We start from the raw sequence: 22,836 nt of genomic DNA, 5'->3' as shown, positions 1-22,836 counted from the left end.
TATTTACATAAACTAAATAGATTAAATATAAACTAAAAAACATTACAATTTGACGTTATTCTTAAATATAAAAGTAGATATATATTATTATAATATTTTTTAGGATACATAATTCATAAATAGATATGACATACGAGTAGGAAGAGGAACATTTGAAGAAATTAATGAATTATAAAAGGAAGAATGATCGTATAAAGAGCAAGAGAAAAATATGTGGTCTATATTTCCCTCATCCTCTCCACACTCGCAAACTTCACTATTTAATACGTCTATTCTGGCTAAATGACTAGGAATACACATATTATGTCCTATTCTCATGCGACTTATTGTAGATATAACTAATTTATTTGCTTCAACACCAACAAACCAAGGTTTTATGGGGATTACCGGTTGAATTCTATAGTAATTCCTTCCCTTATGCTGTATCTGTCCACCGTAGACCGTATTCAACGCTTCAAAGAGAAATCGTTTCCGTAATGTTATGAGATCATGAGAGTAGTTAATGTATGGATACATATTACACATCTCTACACTGCACTGCATCCTTGGCCAAGCTATCAGCCCTATCATTTCCGTGGATATATAAATTGAAATGATTGAAATATTTTTAAAACTAATGCCAACACTATTTACATATTTATTATTGTGCGCTGGTAATATTAGACGTTTAAATTGTATTGACTTTTTAATAAGTATAGCAGCACCACCATACCCATCAATTCTGTCATCACGAATACAAACATAATATGTATTGGAAATTGGAATTCGAAAGAAGAGATTTGGTTATACTAGGGATGTGACCTCGAATCAGAAAAATCGATTACTCAATAATCGATTTTTTTTTGGTTAGAAATAAATCGATTTGTGAAAAATCGATTTTTTAAAAAAAAATAATCGATTTTTGTTTTCACCTCGACTTTTTATGCGAAAAAACCTATTCGATGTAAGGTAAAAGCCCCAATACCGGACCATATACCAGTATCGGAACACTCCATGCATTTGTATATATGTATAAATATTTGTGAATATAGATATAGATATGCTTGTATATCTATATTATTTGTAAATACATGGAGTACAGATGGCGCTGATTTTTTTATCGACTTGTTCAGTACACTTACTTACCAATTTTTTCATAATACTGAAGTTAGCTGTCAGGTGTAAATTTTAAAATTTTTTATCACAAATTAATTACAGTAAACAAATGCTTCTAAAAATTTTCATTTGTAATTTTTATTAATTTTCACATGTGAAATTTTTGAATTAATTTTTTGAAGTGAAACTTCTTTACGGAGTTGGAAAAAAAATTTAGTGTAACATTCTTTTGTTACGCGTGACATTTTTCCGTTACGCGCCATCTTTTTCTTATCCCTACCACGCGTGATTCGACGTATTTCTGTAAAGTTGCATATTTAGTAATTATTTGCATAGTTAGTAAATTATTTTTTGAAAAATAAGGTCATAAAGAAGTTTCACTTCTTACGTGTGTACACTAGTACACGCACACATTTTTTTATAATAATTTAATTGCCATCTAATTTCATGAATATTTTTAGTCTGTCAACTTTAGTGTCATATTTTGTCATCCATCGCACAGATAGCACTATTTACAAAAATCAATTTAAATTGTGTAATTCTTATAATCGATTTATTAAAAATCGATTTTTACCATTAATTAAATCGTTTATAAAAAATCGACAATGGAAAAAAAAAAATCGATTAAAGTAATAATCGATTATTTATTCACTTCCCTAGGTTATACCCAAGTCTCATTTAGACTTTAGAGCAATTAAAAAAAGATTGTGCTTATTTATTATGTGAATTAGATCTGACTTTTTAGGTATCACGCTTCTGTAGTTCCACTGTATTATTTTGGAATCCATGATTACTAAATAAACTATCAATTACTTTATATGTAAAGTGGCAACGTTGGACGGTTTCAGGGTGTTATTTTGCAATAGAGTGTTGATTAGTAAAGTAATTATATCCATTATCTGGGGAGTTTCAGATTCATTAGGGGCTACTTGATAACCGCAGCCATTTTCAGGCGTAGGAATCTGAGCTTCCCTAATAATAGCATTATGAGCATTTTTATCAAAACCCTTATTAGTCTTAGGAGGCAATTTTGGTTTTAAAAAATAAGTCTTTTTGTAGGATGAATTTGAACTATTTACATTCAATCTATTTGTGGTTGAATAAGCAGATGAAGACATTAATACATCCCCATAAGACTTTGATACATTTGGGTAAAGTTTACTTGCTTTCCCGTAAGATATATTTTTTTCAGACATACTTATTTTAATATCCTTTTGGCGTTTAAATTCTGGACAGATTTTATTAGTTGCGAAATGGAAGCCTGAACATAACAAACATGATGCACAATCTTCTTCGACTGTACAAGTGTCGCCAGAATGATCTTGACCACACTTATAACATCTGGGTTTTGAATGACATATATTTTTAGTATGACCATATCTACAGCATTGAAAACATTGGATGGTAGGGAAAATGTAAAGATTAACTGGCAGAGAGTTATAACAGGCATACACACGTTCAGGAAGAACTTGACCGTCAAATGTAAGAACAACAGATTGTGTTGGTCTCCAAGATATGGAACCATCAAAAATAACCTTATAATTGATCCTTCTAACTTTAATAATTTTTCCACAGCCAGCTGGAGTTGAAATATTTTCTATTATTTCCTCTTGGGACCATTCAGAAGGTATTCCTTTAACAATACCAATGCGACTTATGTTAAATGTTGGTATTTTTGCACTTAGCTTATTTAATTCTAAATTTTTATTTTTAATAAAATCATTAGCATCCTTTGGCGTTGAAAATGCTACAATACAACGATTTCTCCCTATTTTTTTAACACTACCGGATACTATATTTTTAATATTGTTATTTTTTAAAAATCGACCAAAAGTAATGGGATGCAATGTTGTTCCATCGCCAGGTGTTGACTCTGTACGCTGAACATGAACAATATAAGGGAAGGAGTCAGTAGATAGGTATTCTGAACGTAAATTTGGTAAAGCCGATTGTTCATTCATATTATTATTATCATTCTTAAAGGATTCATTAAAAGTAACATCAGAATTGGACTTTTTATTAGGCTCAGTGCTATCACTGTCCTGTTTCCTTAGCCTGCGTTTTTTAGGAGTGCTTTCCACCCAACTATTTTTTAATGCAAAATCGTTTTCACATTCTATACTTGGAATCGTAATATAACTAGCTACTTCAGGACCAAGTTGGAAACTTGGTCCTGAAGCTATAGGGTCGGGAGGATCGTTCATCGATCAGCCCGCCAAAATTTAAGTGAAAAAATTTTTTTACATACTATAAATCAGAATAAAATAGACTTACCAATAAAAAAACTACTAACTAAACTAATTTACAAGTTTATATATAGGAAACAAAAGATATATACAAAGCCAAACTCAATTGAACATTAATTTAAATTTTTTTCAAGTTAAATTTCAAAAATTACACCCGGCTCGTTCGAAGATTCCCGCGCTTTTTTCCTTTTTTAATGTTAGACTGGGAATAATTTAATTTCCACAGATAAAGAAAGAGTGTCAAAAATGACATCCATGAATGTCAGTTTGACAGGAGGTGATTTCATAATGGGAAATGCTTAGATTATGGGAAATGGGTGGGGCCATAAACAAAGAAGAAGAAATATGAGAAATGAAGATATTTCGATATTTTTATCAGAGAGTAGTAAGTAAGTACATAAAATGGAATATACGATGTCTTTGAACTCAAAAAGTGATTGGGCATAGTAATATTCATCGCTGGACATTGGCAGACCACAGAGTAAGTAATATTATACCTACTCAGATTCCGTCCCAGACGTTATACTTTACTAGACTGTGTACCAAATATATTTGTTTGATAAAATAATATGATCTATCTAACTACTTATATTGTTATTAAGGTTGCTTTTTCCTTATAAGCGGTAGCGTACTAAAAACGGTCCGAGTGAGAGGTCTCCCAACGGTAAATGGTCCTTTTCTAACGTTTTGACAACCCAACGAATCATTGACGTTTGTAGAAATGGTAGTTAGGGTGACCATGAATTTAGTTTGACTTTGCACTATTTCACGAATAATGTAGCTATTTACAAATAGATCATATTTTATCAAAACAAATATTTTTGGTATACTGGCTAGTTAACAGTACATGTACAACATCTTTGGGCAATACTAAACTTGAGAGTTGAGATTAAATGCATGAAAAAAAATTGAACTGAAGAGAGAAATGGCTGCTTAGTATTTGATAGTCAAAAAGTTATAAATTTTTTTTTTAGAAAAGTTATAAACTAAGTTTAAAGCAAACTTAAGAGAAGATTAATAATCATAATAGGGTCGGGTCGGTAGGGTCATAATATCAAGGTGTGGTAGTAAATTAAACACAGAGTCAGTTTTGCACTTTATTATAATTCATGCTGACGACTATATTCTTAATTAAATTACTGTATCTATATCACACATTGGAAACAACGTATCCGTTTAATGTATATAATCGTCACCAATTTTTGTCCTATCGTGACCACACCAGTTGCTTCCACAGAAGAAATAATCTCTCTTACATTATAAAATAACAACGCTAGCTCAATTATTCACAACTGTCTACCTAATTGCTATTAAAAATTTAACGCTCAATAGCTTTTAATACAAATATATTATTGCTGTCGCGAATTTATAACTAATTATTACTTATCTAAACTATACATTCATCTCAAAATGAGTATTCGTTTCACTTACCAAATGTTATTTCTAGAACATATTTTACTTAAATTAGTATTGCTTGATGAAGGAAAGTAGCATTTTCCTTTTTAACAAATACGTACGAATTAACTAGATATCGCCATCAGATGGCTCTCTTAACCAACCTATAAATATAGATGGGATTGTGTTATGACAATGAAATGACCGTGTTGGTGACTTTGATTAGTTATAGAAACCAACGTTACAATAAAATACGTATGTTACAAGATAAAACAGCAACAAGTAAAAAGAATTAACTTATATTGAAAAATTACTGACTATAAAATCGGTGAAGCTCAGAAGAATGCTATCGTACGTTCTGAAATATTAATATAAATTACTCCTAAATATAATTTGCTCGATAAAGAAATATGCTAAATTATTCTAGCTACTCAATAACATGCTATGATAATTTTGTACATATTTTTAAGCTTCTTGTGTAACTTGATATTTTTACAATTATGAAAACATTGACGTTAAAGTTTTTTCGTTGTTAGTTGCAGTTTGTCAACGTCTTACGTGTACTATAAATAATAACAGCTAAAGTAGTAGAAAAAATATAGTATAGACAGTGCTTCCTAGACTCTAGGACATAGAGAACTAATTTTGTAGGAAGGGGCAAATGGACATATTATTATGTATATTATTAAATACCACTTATATTTATAACAAACAATAAGACCACGACTACATGAATTGAATGAAACGTTTTTTTTAACAGCTTGTATAGGCAATTTATCTTCCAGTATTTTATATGAAGCATATTGAATTATTGCTTTCGTATATTTTTATACCCTGATGGTGAACTATAGTTGTCATTATAATGCAAAGATAGCGGTAAATGCAACCAAAGATGAATTAAGAATTAACTGGCGGTTCCAGAACACAACTTAAATGACATTTCAACAATTTTGGTCTAAGATCCGAACATAAGGCGAAATTCAACGGCGTGATAATAGAATGAGACCAATTTTATAATTAACTAGCGGTCCGCCCCGGCTTCGCCCGTGGTACATATTTACGTTTTCTCTACATAAAAACCATCCTCGTACTTCAAGGAATATATTAAAAAAAGAATTATCGAAATCGGTTCAGCCGTTCTCGAGTTATGCGCTTACCAACACATTTTGCAATTCATTTTTATATATAAGATTTAGTCTATTAAAAAATGTATTAAAAATGGGTTGACTGGGAAAATCCTGGACAGAACATTTTTAATGAATTAAATTTTTTTTATTTATTTTTATTTTTTATTAATTGCAGTTTCGAGATAATAAAACAATTTTGTAATAAAACAGTGCTGACATAATTTTTTTTTCATCATCCTATCAAGTGAAAGTAACTGGTACCGACATACCTGTTTATACCTGCCAACCTAGCGGCCGTTTGTCCCGGTAAATATTAGAAAACGACTATGACTGCACATTCTGTAGGTTTCATACTTTAAGTCTATTATATATATTTTTTTTTATTATCTTGATACTGCAATTAATTAAAAAAAATGTTTTTTTTTTTAAATTCATTAAAAATTTCCTGTCCAGGATTTTCCCAGTCAACCCATTTTTAATACATTTTTTAATAGACTAAATTAATTATAAAATTGGTCTCATTCTATTATCACGCCGTTGAATTTCGCCTTATGTTCGGATCTTAGACCATTTTAAATTTGGCAACTTTAACGAAGCTATTGTTTTACTGACTGAAAATAAATCGGAATATTTGGACAGAAAGTTAATAACTTCAATTGAAAAATAGCTAAATGTAGACAATGTACAGACATACACATAATATATTAAAATAAACAAATACACAATAGTCACTGTTTCCATATTTGCTTCGCATAGCATAATTAATATTTTGATACAGTATTCAACGATCATGTAATATTACGCAATTATCTACTAAACGCCTTATTAAATAACAAATGTAGAATTACAGTCTTTAATGCTGTGTTAAAGCTATATTCTTTTCGACTTCTTGCGTGATAATATCCCAAAATTATTATAATTAATCTATAATTACTTATAAGTGGAAATATGGACAAAGATGGTATTTAGGAGAGAACAAAAAGCCTATAATGAGTACATTAGTCTATTAAAATGTAAAATTTGTTTATATTTATTATGATAACAAGAAATCGAATAGAATCGAATAAAGTTCTATCGATTGATTAATCTGTGCGCTTTTAAATTATATCTGAAGTTAATTAAATGGGACATTGAATACACTATGAACGTTAAAATTATACAGGATTTTACTATGATGTAGGAGGTAATAAATATTTTTCTTTATAAATAATTAATCTATCGTTCTTTCAGTCCAGATAGAATCATTCCTACTTCGGTATATTGAAACATTAATTCACAACCATTTTACACCATCACACATTCGATTTTAGATTTTGACAAACATTCGACACAGAAACTAAATCAGCATCAATATTTGTTCTCATTATTTTCATTATACCTTTAAATTACGCCTCCATTTAAAATTACATCGTTAGTCGTTACTTACGTATTATGTACAGTTTGTAGGAGGTGGTAAAATAATAAAATATTAAGATATACGGTGAGGTGTTACATATTTTTTATAGCTCTTGCGATATATTTTTCAACTTTAGAAATTAACAAAATGTTGAAAATAAAAATGTAGTTACTTAGAAGTTATTCGAATGATATCTATAATGATTTCGTATTGAATGATTGATGAATAAACGAAAAATATGACTGTGATTTACATAGTCGTGCTTATAAGATGCGAATTGCATTAAAATATCAAAAGTATTATAATTTGTGTAGCTTACATTGTGAAATAAATTAGGGCTAAACGTTTATAGAATTTCAATAAAAACATTAAATACTATCAACATGTTTGTGAATTTACATTATATTTAAATTGTATGGATATAGGAGAGGGGTGAAGAGTTAAAAGTTACAATAAATTAATACTATTCAAGTTTGTTAATCATCTAGGTATAATGTAATGTACAACAAACGATGCGATGAAAATAATGTGTAGTGATGGTATTCTCAGTCGAGGTTGGTTGTTGGTTTCATCTTGACATTTGCCTGAAAGTAAAATTAAATTTTAATTGTATTTAAATCTCTCTTCACTTCAAATAATAAAATTGATAGCCCTCATAGCTAGAGCTTTTGACATTATTATGTTTTATCTTATAGTTATTCAGGCTCAGGTGGAAAATCCCCGTATATCTGAATAGCACTGATACAAAGGAAAAAGTTACCAGTAAAGCCAGCATCAAACAGTGCTCGCACAAAAAAAAATATCAGTAAAGCTATCATCAAACAGTGCTGGCATAAAACAAAAAAAGTTACCAGTAAAGCTGACATCAAACAGCACTGGCAAAAAAAAGGTAACAAGAAAAGCCATCCTCAAACAGTGCTCACACAAAAAAATAACAGTAAAGCCATCATTAAACAGTGCTGGCACAAAAGAAAGAAACTACCAGTAAAGCCAGCATCAAACAGCACAGGCATAAAAAAATATTCCAGTAAAGCTAGTATCAAACAGCACAGATATAAAAAAAATATATTCCAGTAAAGCTAGCATCAAATATGCTGGAACATAAAAAAAAAAATGTTGTGTGGTTTTATGAAACCACGGTAATAGTGAAACTTTCCGAACACTGCTTTATACCTACTCGGCAGCCGACCGTCACGCGACATGCGCTACACAGACCAAAAAGTTTGAGACGATGTAATAAAAGTTTCACTTTAAAAGAAAAAAAGGTTACCAGTAAAGCTGGCATCAAACAGCAGCGGCTCCGGGTCGTATCCCCGCTCGCAGTTAGTCGCGCTCTGACCAACCGCCAGCGCGCCGTCCCGCGCGTCCCGCGACACGAAGCAGTAGCGACGCGCGGCCGTGCTGTCGCGCGTCACGGGTGTCGTGACGACGAAGGACGCGCCGTTCTCGTACCACCCGCCGTGGCAGGTGTAGGCTGGAAATTGTTATAGAAAAGTTAAAAGAAATATTATAGGACATTATTACACAAATCGACCTAGTCCCACAGTAAGCTCAATTAAGGCTTGTGTTGTGGGTACTAGGCGACGATAAATATAATATTTAATAAATACACATATAGATAACACCCAGACCCAAGAACAAGTAATTGAGTTCATCACACAAATATTTGCCCTGACCGGGGATCGAACCCGGGACCGTCGGCTCAGTAGGCAGTTACTTTACCACTGTGCCAACCGCGTCGTCAAAGTTAAATATGTATTTAAAATTATACGAATATAATATTCTAATATTGATGTGTCGCAAGAGCATAATTAGATGTTTATTAAAGATTACGGATGACGACTAAGACGGATTAAAATGTTTATGGGATGGTGATGATACTCTATCTTGTAGATACTTAAACATTTCATCGAGTATTAAGTTAATTATAATTAAGAAAAACAAAAAAAAATCATATTTAATGCATAAGAGTGCATTAGGGCGTAAATGTAGAGTACGTAAGTATAATTATTATTAATATGAAGTGGTGCATATTACACTTGTGTTTATAAATTATATTGAATACATACCAGTAACTACTTCTTTCTTATTACAAGTGGAATAAAACTCCATATTTTTAGCAGTATTACACCCGACTTCCAATTTGTTATATTTGCTACCGGCGCAAGTGATTTCATCCGCCTGTCTCTTACTTCTTAGTATCGGCATGTCCGAAATATTTCTAAGGCTAAAATTGAACGATCTTGTATTGTTTACTCTATGGTTATAGTTCTTGTCTCTTTTTAATCTATGTCTTTCAGGAGAGCTGGGTATGCTTCTTTGATGTCTATGGTTTGATATTGTGTATTTTCCTGAATATGGACATTCTTTTGATTCAGGATTACTTGCTGTAAAAGGAATAATTTTGTTAAATAATATGAATACTGAAATGGAACATGATGTTGCAAACATTAGGCTGTTATTTTCATGAGGCAAGAAAAATAACGTGATAGTGTATGAAAATAATCTCCAATGCGAGGCAACTGAAGAAAACTTTGACAATTTATAGCATTCTGTACTTACCATAACTGTTGATACATGTTCAAAATGGTTAATTATTTATTCTTCTAACGACTCTACAATGACCTATCTAATATTTATTTACCAAAAATTTGACTCTGAACCCGGAAATCTTACTTATTTAGCCTACTCAGTAAAAATTACGTTTATTTCATCAACATAAGCACATACCAACTAAAGTAATATAAGGTGCAGTGACAGCATTAAAATGGTGTGGAGAGCACGCATCGTCCGGCCGCGTGGTCGGCGTGCCGCGTTGTAACTCCGCTATGTATGTATCTCGGCGGTATAATACTACGCAGACGTAGCGGGATACGCTGAAAATGAGAATAAGATATTAATTTAATCATTATTGTACCTAACGCCAGAGAACAATACACAGACTTGAGTTTGTAAATATGTATGAACAAGAAGCCATTGAGAGATTCGTAGCTATGTACATATAAGGCTGTGCTGGGCTGAGCGTTAGGCTAATTCCTGAAAAGGACATGGCTTAAGGCTGATCTTTCCCCCTAATTATATTATAAATCATACTTCTATTTCTTTTAGCCCATACTTTTCCAGAACATAATAAGACCTAATGCTTTCTTTGTACCACCAATCATTTTTTCAGTCAAAATTGAAATAGCTTCCCGCATGCAATCTCAAACTCAAAAAATTTGCTCTACATCTTTTCATATTAAGAACATTAATTCAACAATTCCAGAAAAGGTTAGGTAAGATATTCCTAACTCACCAATGATGCTGCCAATGCGCAACCAACGCAACGGAGTTACCGCTCGGCGAGCTGGCTTTAACATTAACGCAGAACACTTTGATCTCAGAACCGGTCTGGTTCGTAATGCGGAGGGTCGCATTCCGCTGGTAGAATGTGTAGTTGCTGGTGAAGTCGAGGGTGTGCCACGTGTGCGAGAACGTCATCCAGGATGGGAACTGGCAGTTGAAACGGACCGACACTGGAAAGATTTTGTTGTAGTCTTTAATAGTTTCGAAGTCTGGCAAATGATTACGTATGAAATGGCTCCATGTCGACAGTGGTAAGATGCCGATGTATCTTAGTATTTTCTGATGTTTGATTTTATGCGAGTATTATACATTTAGAAATTAAAGACTTTTTAACGGATTTTAAACGCGATTTATTCATTCTATTATTTTCCCGACGTTTCGAACACTTTACAGCGAGCGTGGTCACGGGGCGACTTCGGGAAACGTCGTCGTCTAAACTCTTAAAATTAGAGCTTTAACGTTCTCACAATTATTGGTGCATTTATTCAAAATTCAATATGAACATACCTCGCTTCAAAGCCATAGTTCTGGAACCTTCTGTAGCACTAAAGAGTCCGTTACACGTAGCGTCACCGGATTGTGCTACTCTGTATTCCACGCCTCCAGGGGTGACAGGGTTTTCTTTTAGACTCGGATTCGATGCTGGAAAATTAAGAATTATACATTAAAAAGTGAAATTCTATATCTACGTGTGTTTACAACAAAATAAAATTATCTACCTAACCTAAGTATATAAACCTAAGTATTTAATACTTCTGTAAAGAAAAAACGGACCTTTACTGAATTTTCTGATATGTTCTTAAGAAACTGCAACAAACTTTTATAATTGCCATCACGATAAAAGTTTTGCTGAAATTAAACTTTTCCTTATCGATTGAAGTTCTGATTACATGAACTAGAGTAGTAATAGACTAGTGACTGTCACTAAATCTAATTAAAATTTAGTGAAATCGATAGATAGATAATAGATATTAAAATATTGGTCAGTTATATTGGTAGGTCAGTATCTCGCATGTCCGTTGCAATTTCTGATTGCCAATTATAGAAACTTTATTGTTTTAGGAATTGTATATTTATATACCTACTTATTTATGATGCTTACAATAAGACCTAAGTCGAGAAGATCATTATTAACCGGAATCAAAGATTTCCTTTCGTACTAAATCTAAGATATCAATCTAGCTAACATAAAAACCTACATCTATGAAAAAGCGACCACCGCAGCAAAAACAAAAGAAACGTTAAGTCTTACCAATACCATTTGTCTTCTCGTAGACGAAGCATCTATATCGGTCTTCATTGCTGGTGGCGTGGTTGTGGTGGATCTTGCCCACGAGGAACCGTAGGCTACCTTCCTTCCATGTGGCGAGACATTCTAACTCTTCAACTGTAAAATAAAAAAGTTTTGGTAAATTCCTTTATTTTTTGTAAAAATATATGACTTGGATTAACTATAAATTAATGTAGATCTATTTTCTGGACATCGCGCAAAAAAAAAAACGGTAGGTAGGTACGTAACGAGATCTCGACTTTGGACACTTTTTGGAGCTTTAAATGTTGTGTTTTTACCAATAATATTTTTTTTATAAATTTAAATGCACCCTTTATTATTTGAGTGGTATACACTTAGGTACAAGCTATTGTTGTAGGACTAAAGAGTAATCAAAGAAAATCTAATAATTTTTAACTCGATTTAGACTTATCCGCTTTTTCATCTATGTAGGCGTGTTGGGTTCTAAGTGCCTTCTCAAATTGTGGGATTGCGTCCACGGATTAATTAATTAAATTGGTTGGGACTTTTCAACTTATTTCCAACCCTCTTACCTTTCTTACCGATATACGTACGTATTTCTTGAAGTTATTTATTGGGAATCATTATAGAAATCTTAACCAAACATACATTTATGTATTGCACAATAAACAGTATATGAAACGAATATATAGGCGTCATAATAATATGCTTAGTTTTTGCGATATTCTGGCAACAAATTTGCGATACGTTTAGCCCTATTCTCAAGTTGCGTGCGTTATATTTCATGAAATGGACGGTCGCTTAATAATGTGGGCGAATTTTACGATAGGGCTACGATCCGATGAAATACAGTTTTCATGAAGTAGGCACACAAAATGCTGTAGAGCAACGCACGAAAATTTTCACAGGCGTACTTAATTTTCACCGGTTACTCAGAGACTTTCATACATAGTATTATGTATGAAAGTCTCTGAGAAATAGTAAATGTGTGTTCTCAAAGCTGAATGAACTTTGATAAAATTTTATAGCATTAAGCTTGTAAATTTTTACAGCATTCCCAAAGAAAAATAATAATTATACTATCAGAATTGAGAAACTATTTAGAAGTTACAGCTAATATCATGAAAAAGTAGACGCCATAAATGTAATTTCATTTCTAAAAATTGCTAGTATAATATACAAGTAAAACGTAACGAAACATTACTATTTAAAGCGAACAAGAAACATTGTTGCTATTTTTATGTGTCGCGACTCGGTCGTCAGCCATTTCTAAGATATACGCCTAAAATAGACGAACATAATAATTTATTTACGGTTTTCAAGGAAATAATAACATCTATTCTATTTGGTATAACAATGTGAATATTCATAACAAACAAAATTAAATATTTCTCATTCCGAGACTTCATAATTATTTTTCGAATCAGCAAATAATACTGGGATGAACATTGTCAGGATTAGATTTTTTTCGTGAACAAACGCTTAGTAGGAATTGAATAGGTAATATTTACACACAGTAAAAGAAAAATCCAAAATTATAGCGACTCTAAATGGACTCTACATAAATAGTAGTAATGTAGTTTTTATAAGAGCCTTTTATCACCTGTGTGTTTCTTTCTTATACAGTGTTGAGCAGTGATAATATAAGTAAAATTGCCTTATTGTACACATAATTTTTGTTACAAAAATCAACTTTTTAAAGTAAGTTATTATACCACTAATCTAACATCAAAGTTCAATGACCCATATTCACAAAAGACATACAATAAAATTAATAATAAGTCCTAAGAAGTACATTCCACTAAAATGGTAGCGAATAAAAGTAAATAGAAGGCGGTAGACGGTAGACGCTGACGCTAGGGTTGCCAACCGTACTATAATATATAATATTGTACTATATTTCGGGTCTGCGTACTATATACTGTTGAAAATATATATAGTACGCAAAAATACTATATTTTCAACACCGACAAATGTAACAAACAAATCCTTCATTTAAAGAAAAATAAGAACGCGCCTTTTAATTATTTTTAAGATGGCTAAGTCATATATGTAACCTATTGCGCATCTACCATTTCCTTTGATGAGGTCCGCGAACATACTCGATAGGCGATTGCGTGTATCCGAACGCTTGCGTAACGAACTTGTCAAATTGACAACGTTAATTTTGACGTCGTCAACATTGAGATACTATTACTACGTATGGAGAAGACACCGCCTACATCACTTATGTTCCGCTCAACAGAGGTCAACCGGCCACACTGCACTCAGTCGCTTTAGCGCGATGGTCGCGTTCTTGTCTTGTTTGTTTTAAAGCAAAAAACCATGAAACTCATCAAATATGCCCTCGAGTGTGTTACGATATTGCACTAATAATAATTCAAGTAATGCGGCAAAATGCAAAGAAATAACTTTTCATCGGTAATTAACTAGATAATCATTTTTAAAACTTGGTTCGAGGAAAATTTTGATCTGCTCTAATTATCGGCAGAATAAATCATGACTTCGAAGAGGCGAGAAGATAGAAACAGAAGCTTTAAGATCACTAATAAAAAATGAGCTTTTGATTTATATTAATTTAAAAATTGAATGTGACAAAGCATAATAATTATGACATTTATTTTAAACAAAAAGCTGTTACACAGTGCAAGAAATACAAAAAATATAGTTTTTATAATAATAAATAATTAACAAATATATATTTGTCTATTTTTTTGTTTTTCCCATAAAATACTATATTTTTTTTAAATGTACTATATTTTTTACACCTTATTTTGGAAAATACTATATTTTGATGATGAAGTGTTGGCAACCCTAGCTGACGCTAGCATTCTGTCAGACATCGGGACGCGTATTGTTTCGATAAAATTAATGTCTCCTCCATTGTGCGCCACAAACGACTTCAATAGACTAGGTTAATTGACTTTTCAGTTAGATGTACATTTTTCAACGGCTTGACGTTTTATTAGGGGACCCCGAATGGCGGGCGCTTATGTGCTTTTTTCGTTTGGTGTATTAATCTGAGCGAAAGATCACTTGATTCTAGAATTAAATTTTGAACATTGCTTTGTATCGAAGTAAACTTTTTATACGATTTTGTATGTAAAGGTTATTTAAAACGTAGAGAAACAGAAACCTCATATATGTCTAACGTGTCCACTTATGATATTTTTATGACATTCATATTTCATTTAAATGCGTCACTGGCAAAATGAGACGTCGTTTACGGATTTAGTAAACAAGCTTATCTATTTGGAAATGTGTGACACAAAACGTATTTCACCTATATATTCTGAAAGGATTCTACTTAAGTTAATAAATAGCAGTAAAATCTCATTAAAGCAAACTGCAAACGCGCTAATATTATCTCAAATCACTTTTCCGCTAAATTAACTGGAATACCTCAAAGAATTACGTGTAAAACTTGTGAGAATCGCAACCGATATCAATCTTAGGATTTTCCCGCTAAAGCGAGACGCAAGGTATCAAGATTGAACACTTAGTTTTCTGATATGGGAGAGGACACTTTTACGCCCAACTTTCTTGGTAACTTCGTTTCTTTCAAACTGATAATTTAATCTTTTGAAGACAGTTTCATTACTCGCTTTAAGTTTGCTGAATTGGCTGGTGGTATTTCGATTGCTGTTACATGTGTTCTTTTTAATTTATTTCTTCAAGGAATAGCCATTAGTCATTACTCATTAGGTATTAAGCTATCGATAGGTATCTACAATCTATAAAGAATATTATATGAAAATAAATCAATGTATGTGTTTCCAAATCAACACATTGCAAGTTGCCATCGTGTAGTTTTAAAAAGTTGACGCATTATCTTGATAAACGTATTTCAGTAAATGACTGACAAAAACTTCTGCAATTCCATAAAGAAATAACAATACTAAGATTTTATGAATTTCAGCATACCTAGGATTCCTCCTAGAATTCAAGACTCGTGAAAATATTTCCCAAAGAAAAGGCTAATTATGTTCGCAAAAAACATTCACGTTTTTCAGTGGGAGCGAAATTACGACGGAATTTAATTAGATTTTATTTTTAATTAGCATTTCATAGATATTAAAGAAAACAAAAGTACCTAGCACCGTTGGGAAATTTTCCAATTTTCACGTAATGAAGCAGTTTTTTTAGGGAAAATTATTATTTAATTATCTATTTTTAACTAAGATTCTATCACGCTAGAACAATTTTTTTTTGATTTGTCAATATAGAAATTTGCTTTTATTATACTGTTGTTTATTAAAGTATCAAAACTTTGGAAGATGTTAACTATACCTACAGGTTATTTTAAAGCGTGTTAAAACAATAGACTTGTGTTTGGCTGTCTGCCCAATGCATTTGTACGCCACATTGTGACTTCTTTATTTTCATGTTTCGTAAATAGACCAACAAATTGGTATTTATAGAGGCTCATATAATAACAGATAGTTAAATAAGAATTTATTGAAAAATATTTTAGAATTTATTCTATTATATGTTACAAGCTTTGGTATGTGGTATTTTTTTGTCATAGAATTAAGGGGCTGAGAAGAACAACATGCAGGTAGGTAGGTACTAAATAAAGTTGTTAGGCAAAATTGCAAAAATATCATAAAATGTCGAATATAATTATCTAAATTATCTATTTAAATAAAAATTAAATGAATATCGAAGATCGAGGATCTTAATTATAATTAATATCTTTAACCCAATATTACCATTGCTTTAGAGGTAGATGGTATTTCTAAAATAGTTCTTCAGGATTTTAAAAGATCAACTTAATGGATGAAGTTTTGTTTTAATAGAAGCGCGAACTGCGGTTTGGATTTTAACCTCGCTGGGTTTCAGAAATCCTAATCGTTGTTCTGTCGAAATGAAAAAGTTTACTTTTGCGCTTTGCGTTAGTAATTATTAATAAGACGGGGTTAAAATTGGAAGATGCTCTAAAAGCATGAATTGCAGACTTTCTTCCTGACGTTCAGCTGAATATCCTTACTATATCTTGAGTGAAGAAATGAGATATCGTTAAGTTTATCTAATTTTTCAAGGAAAACTTCGTAAAGCTGAAACGTTTTTACATTCCATAGAGGTAAATAATAACGCCTTCAAAAGTTCTTAACATCTACTCATCGGATTTTTTTGGCAAATAATGTTTATTTGAATGCCTTGCAAAATGATAAGTTTTATAAATTAGTAGAGCTGATATCCTACTACATCCTACTACTATAAAGGCGAAAGTTTGTAAGTATGGATGTATGGATGTTTGTTACTCTTTCACGTTAAAACTACTGAACCGATTACAATGAAATTTAGCACACATATTGAGGGTAACTTTGATTAACATATAGGATAGGTTTTATCCCGGAAATCCCGCGGGAACGGGAACTATGCGGGTTTTCCTTTGAAAACGCGGGCGAAGCCGCGGGCGGAAATCTAGTTATAATATAATCAGTAATTTATTCGTCGTTAGTATTACGATCGATTATTTCCATTAGTCCATTTTATGACTACGATGCAGTAGGTGTAGTTAAAACTCATTGTGCAATATAAGTAATGTATATTTTGTGTTCATTTATATCTGTTTGTAGTAGTACCTATATATTATAAATGTTTTTCATATAAGGGTGTTTATAAACAATGATTCATTCAAATTCATTACTAAAGAGGTGCTTGTACTTAGCTTTCATTTAGTCATCAGGTATGATATACATAGGATCAACATTATTTGAACCCCAAAAATAAAAGGATCACGAGTGACTGTTTCTCTTACCAGTGCTTTCAGAACCGTAGACGTCAGGACATGCTTGATAGTTGAGAAGGAGTCTAGAATCTTCCGTACAACTCTCTATTGAGGATGCGGGGAATTTGCAGTCGCCATGACCTCTGGAAAATGAATGGAAAAAGAATTATCGTTATTGACGTATTGTTATTGTACTTCTATAAGAATAATATAACTTAACCCTACAGTAGTCGCGTGGTCTACATGTGTAATCCAGTGATATAATACTGCAAATTTCTAAATATCTAATAGCTCCAGTTATTTAATCCTTCCTGTACATACTCTAAGTTGAATAATTGCCGCATGCACTCAGTGTAGCGCGAAGAGTTGATTATTTTAAATAGAAAATACATAGCAATGAAGATTTATAAATAAACAGACTTTTTAATTTATTTGTGTTATTATTTCTTGTTTTAAAAATGGTATACCCTTGTAGACCACGCGACTTCTTACGTCATTTTTAGATACGCGACTACTGTAGGGTTAAGAATGTGTAGAAGATGGAATTCCTAGAGGCTTCCCTTCCTTTCTTATGTTTTAATGTTTAAAATAAAAATATAATATTGGACGAAATATAACGAGTGTATTGATAGTTTGGAAGCTATTATTGTAAGAGGCAAAAGGGAAACTTGAAACTTTGTTCCGTAGATGTCAGTCTCTTTCAGCAACTTGTGAATACTTTAAAGAACATTTGTTAATGATTAATTACATTTCTACTGGGTATATTGTTGCCACGTAACCTAACCTGACGTATGTGTATATCATATCTACTTTAGGAAGAATATTTGGCGTATGTGGCTCTCTGGAAAATCATTGCCGATTCTAATATTTTTATAAAATACGAACAACGATAAATGTTGACAAAGTTTGTAAATTGGTTTTTGATTACGTAGTAAGTGTTCTGCTATTATAGGTAGGTACCTATTGTAAAAGATAATAGGTACCTATAATGTATGTTCACTTTAAAATTGTTTAAAAATAAACGCGACATATTTTCCACCAGTGACCACATTTTACCGCTATTTCGGCACGAAACCCATATGTACCGCCGATCTATTTCTATGTTTCAGTCATGAATTCATGCTGTAATTACGAATGACGTCTGTCGTCAGCCGCGCCGCGATCGATACACTTAATGACGTTTTAATTTTCCCTCCGTAACGAATGATGCCCTTATATGCTGTTAAATTGTATCCGTAATAGATTAAGAGAGCATTTTTGGGTTAAACTGATGCGAGTTTAATTCGTTGCTTTTATTTTCAAAATAATGTTTAAGTTTTTTTGAAAAAAAGGAAAACTATGTAATTTGTACTATTTGGAAATAATGACTTAGATACGTTTTGCGTTTTATTGAAATTGATTGAAATGTTTTTATGAGGAAGCGTTTAATATTTAAATGAATAGAGAAATAGAGCTTCAATTACTACGATTAATAATATACCTTCAAAACTATACCAGTATATTTAAGCAAATAATAATGAAGTGTTAAAAATCTTCCATTGTAAGTTACTTATATAGTACCACCAAATTTTTATCCCTTCTTAAAAATTCACCAAGTTTCATCTTCCTGTGTTTTATTCTTTTGTAACGAACTTGACTTCCTCCGAGACTGGGCAAGTAGTAGAGTGTTTTAGCAACTTTCCTAACGCTTTTAAAAGCAGCAATAACCTTCTAAAACAATGGAATTTCAAGCTATTAAAGAACTTTCAGTTGAACGGTAAATACATTTTCTTGTAAGATTTTTATTTTCATATTACGAAAGTGGAACAGAAATTTTATCTAATCTAATTTTTAATGTAGAAGTTTCTTAATATTCTGCGACGCATTTTTGTATCCTTTTGTTTTCAGTTAAGACATTTGTATAGTTATAATTGTCATAATTTACCTGTTATAAGTGAAGGAAAACGGTGCTTTCAAAGGGCAGTCCACTGGCTCAGCATTTTCTCTGAACATGGAGTATAGCAGAGCGTCTCCGGTTATAAGTGAACAGAGGTGAGGTAGAGCGTCTCGTCGGTGACAAAAGGCTGCAAACAAATATCACATAAATGACTCATGCTTTTCGTTACGAGCCTATTATGATTCATGCATGAACATTATGAAATTTAAGGGCGTTTAGTAAGAAAAATTCATGAACACAATTCACATAGAAATAGCAGTGAACAATATATTAAATTGCTTATCAAGATGTCTCAATGACGTAATTAAATTGTATTTTAATTTCTTTTATTGTAAGAGCGAGAATATTATGAGTCTTTCAGTGGGTTTTTACATCCTTATAAAGACGGATTTGGTGATGGCAATTACGAAATCTATTTCTAATTGTATTCTTCATAATCTAGACAAAAAGACTGGTCATATTAAAGCTAAAGCCACACGAAATAGCTCAAGAAATTCGGACACGCTAAGACTAAGACGGGACTTGTTTCTAGGCGCTTACAAGATGAATGTAGGTGCTTTGAGAAATACACCTTTGTCCTTTACAGCCATCTAGCTGGATATTACAGTTTCAGTACATTTGCTTGGTGTACAGCGTTGGAATTCAAATGCATAGCATCTACTTTTTTAATTTTGTTTACATTTAATAAATGTATCTTCGTCTAGTGCAAATGTTAATTACCTATTATATGGGTACTTGGACAATGTAGTAATTTAAATATGTATAAGTGAAAGTAATAAAAATATCGAATCTGAACTAACTACCTATAATGTAAATAGCTTCAAAATATTTCCTTATTTTCTACATAGGGACCTAATATTGTGAAAACATGAAAATTCATCTTTACGAACGAAGTCGGCAAGAGTCCCTAGTTGTTTAAAAATAAAATATACTTACTTTCCTTATATTGTAGAACATTAATGTGTTTTTCATGCATCACTACACAGCGATAACAGCCTTTCCTATAACAAAAGAATACAATTTTGTAGTGATACATAAATTATTTCTGCGAGGGTTTTTTTGGATTCCAATTGTATTCTTTATTTAGAATATGAATAAGAGATTTCATTTATCAAGGAAAGGGACCTGTTGAATAAAATGTATTTGTTTTCATAAAAGAAACCTACAGGTTAATGCAGGGAGATTCCAAATCTACAAATCCTCTTCCTTTGTGGACCACGTTTGTGTTTGGATTTATAAAAAGCATGTAATAAAGTTTTTATTTATAGCAAACAAAACTCAATGATGATCGTGTGTATTTTATTATATTTAATTCGTTTCAAAAGGGGTGTTCAAGATCTGAAAACATTTCGCTAAAATATTCACAAATTCAAATCTTGAAAAAATAAAATGACATCTTCATCTCACATTTCATTTAACTCATTCATAATTTATACAGATTGCGAAAATGCCATGATAAATGTCTGGAGATTGTATCGATCAAGCTCTGAGACAGGCAAGAAGACAATATCTCCGCATAATTCTGGCATTAAAATTATCGCTGAATTCAGCCTTATTTCATAAAATTTAACAGATAACAAGTGAAATAATTTCATTTGTAACTGTGATTTATCTGCACGTTAAATTCATGTTATCATTTTTTGGTTAGAGACACTTCAAAGCGATGTTAATGAATATGATATCAAAGCGAAATTTTAATCAGTGCATCGATTTTTGGTCACACTATAAATCGACGTTATCACTGTTGAATATATTGTAACGTGATTAATTTTTCTAGAGTTATTAAAAATAAAGGAATACATTGATGTACATAAAAAAATAACAAATAATTAAGGCAATTTGCTATAGGTAGTTTATAACACAGTTTTAAATAATTTCTATTAAGTATTAATTTATTGATGAAAAAGTTTTACAGAAATTGAATGAAGATGAAGAATGTGCACTCCTGCATTTACGTACGTACGTACATTGGTGTTTAAATGTTAGACTGCTTCTTTGTTACCTGAGATTCCTTAGAACATAGAACTTACAGCTAGCGAAAAAAAGTTTTTTCATATAGACTACAGGCCCATGTTGAAAAAATTATGGGTCATTTGACCCACCAGGTGACCTATCTAGAACGATATAAGAGCATAAAATAATAAGATTCAGCACTATGACGTCACTTGTAAGCTGTCCAACTGAGTGCAGATGAGAATTCGAAAGTTCAGGTAGAGATTTTTTCCCCTTGTCTCCATGATTTTTATACGGCGTTGCGGAATAATGGATTAAAAGCAGTATAGAAATATTATGACACAGATGCCGTACAAAATCAAATGACCAAATTTACCCCGGCAATTGTCGAAAAATAAAAATAAATTCCGACTTTGTGGACCACCATTTTTGTACGGCATCTACATGGGCCTGTAGTCACAATTGCCACAAATCAAACTAAACAGCCACTTACTCATCAACTATCAAGAACTTATCTCCCTCGGAGGAGAGGCACCGGCCCTTATTGGAGAGGATGTTGCCCTCTATCAGGATCGGCTGGATCACACCCGACTGGAACCACTTGCCTTGCCACCGGGTCGGGAAGGCACAACCTGTGGACGAAAGAGAAGTTTCATTTTGGTGGTAAAGTTTGATCATACGTATTGAATAAAGTGAAAAAATCTTGGTATTTTCTTGTGTTAAATTTACTAGAGTATTATACATGTATTCACGATATTATTAGCCTAAAATAAAGCGTCGGGTTGATAATATAACGAATAAATCGCGTTTAAAATCCTTTGGTCTTTTATCTCTATACAAACTCTATTTTAATGCATATACGTAGAGAGAGTGTATCAGTATATAGATACCTAATATACTGATGAATACGGAGTGTTAAGGAATGTATCTAATATTCTAATATACAGGGTGTCCCACTATTGGTATACTAAGCGCGAAGGGACTTGTAGTTTTGCATACACTGATCACGTAAAAAATACTTAAACAAAAAAATTACGTCAAAAATTTTTTGCTAAATTTTTCCTGAAAATCCATGTTTTCTTCTCTAGCTTCGCGCAGCCGGCATATACCGCTTCTCTAAAGTGAACATTTCATCTATGAAAACATAATCTTAAACGATAGCTCACTTGCTGGTGGCAAAGTTAGGCGGGTTGCTTGTTAGGGGTGTACCTACACATAGAGTTTTAAGAATTCATCTATTTGAAAAAAAAATGCGTCTGGAATTTTATAAGTATTTTTTACGTACTCAGCGTATGCAAAACTATAACCTCCTTTGAGCTTAGTATACCAACAGTGGGACACCCTGTATATTATAAAG

General features: G+C 32.1%; 1 protein-coding gene and 1 long non-coding RNA gene across 5 annotated transcripts in view; one reads left to right on the top strand and one right to left on the bottom strand.

Moving 5' to 3' along the window:
* The first annotated feature begins 532 nt into the window (after positions 1-532).
* Positions 533-3,325, top strand: LOC149904784 (uncharacterized). Of its 3 annotated transcripts, XR_016457245.1 has the most exons (6): positions 533-782; positions 1,756-1,840; positions 2,155-2,246; positions 2,332-2,577; positions 2,671-2,760; positions 2,960-3,325. It is a non-coding gene; the product is annotated as an uncharacterized LOC149904784 (long non-coding RNA). The 3 variants fall into 3 exon arrangements; XR_016457244.1 differs by lacking the exons at positions 533-782; positions 1,756-1,840 and having other exon boundaries at positions 1,943-2,246; positions 2,671-2,722; positions 2,960-3,314; XR_016457243.1 differs by lacking the exons at positions 533-782; positions 1,756-1,840 and having other exon boundaries at positions 1,943-2,246; positions 2,960-3,314.
* A 3,966-nt stretch (positions 3,326-7,291) lies between these two features.
* Positions 7,292-22,836, bottom strand: part of LOC149904783 (uncharacterized) — an 87,431-nt gene continuing 71,886 nt past the window's right edge. The window contains exons 3-13 of one of the 2 annotated variants that reach the window (XM_090107253.1): positions 21,973-22,111; positions 20,463-20,527; positions 19,515-19,653; positions 17,621-17,733; positions 11,863-11,991; positions 11,112-11,246; positions 10,555-10,774; positions 9,990-10,135; positions 9,329-9,646; positions 8,530-8,733; positions 7,292-7,843 (exon numbers count right to left, since the gene is read on the bottom strand). In XM_090107253.1, coding sequence (XP_089963379.1) covers positions 7,740-7,843; positions 8,530-8,733; positions 9,329-9,646; positions 9,990-10,135; positions 10,555-10,774; positions 11,112-11,246; positions 11,863-11,991; positions 17,621-17,733; positions 19,515-19,653; positions 20,463-20,527; positions 21,973-22,111 — 1,712 coding nt within the window. In that variant the 3' untranslated portion in view covers positions 7,292-7,739. Of the gene's footprint in view, positions 7,844-8,529; positions 8,734-9,328; positions 9,647-9,989; positions 10,136-10,554; positions 10,775-11,111; positions 11,247-11,856; positions 11,992-17,620; positions 17,734-19,514; positions 19,654-20,462; positions 20,528-21,972; positions 22,112-22,836 lie in introns of both variants that reach the window. The other variant, XM_090107252.1, reaches the window with a different exon arrangement.

This window comes from Colias eurytheme, chromosome 11, assembly GCF_061535395.1.
Source record: "Colias eurytheme isolate Ceu_HAF_F1 chromosome 11, ilColEury1 Martin Lab GWU primary, whole genome shotgun sequence".
NCBI classification, from domain to species: domain Eukaryota; kingdom Metazoa; phylum Arthropoda; class Insecta; order Lepidoptera; family Pieridae; genus Colias; species Colias eurytheme.
This window is presented reverse-complemented; position numbering and strand designations above follow the sequence as displayed.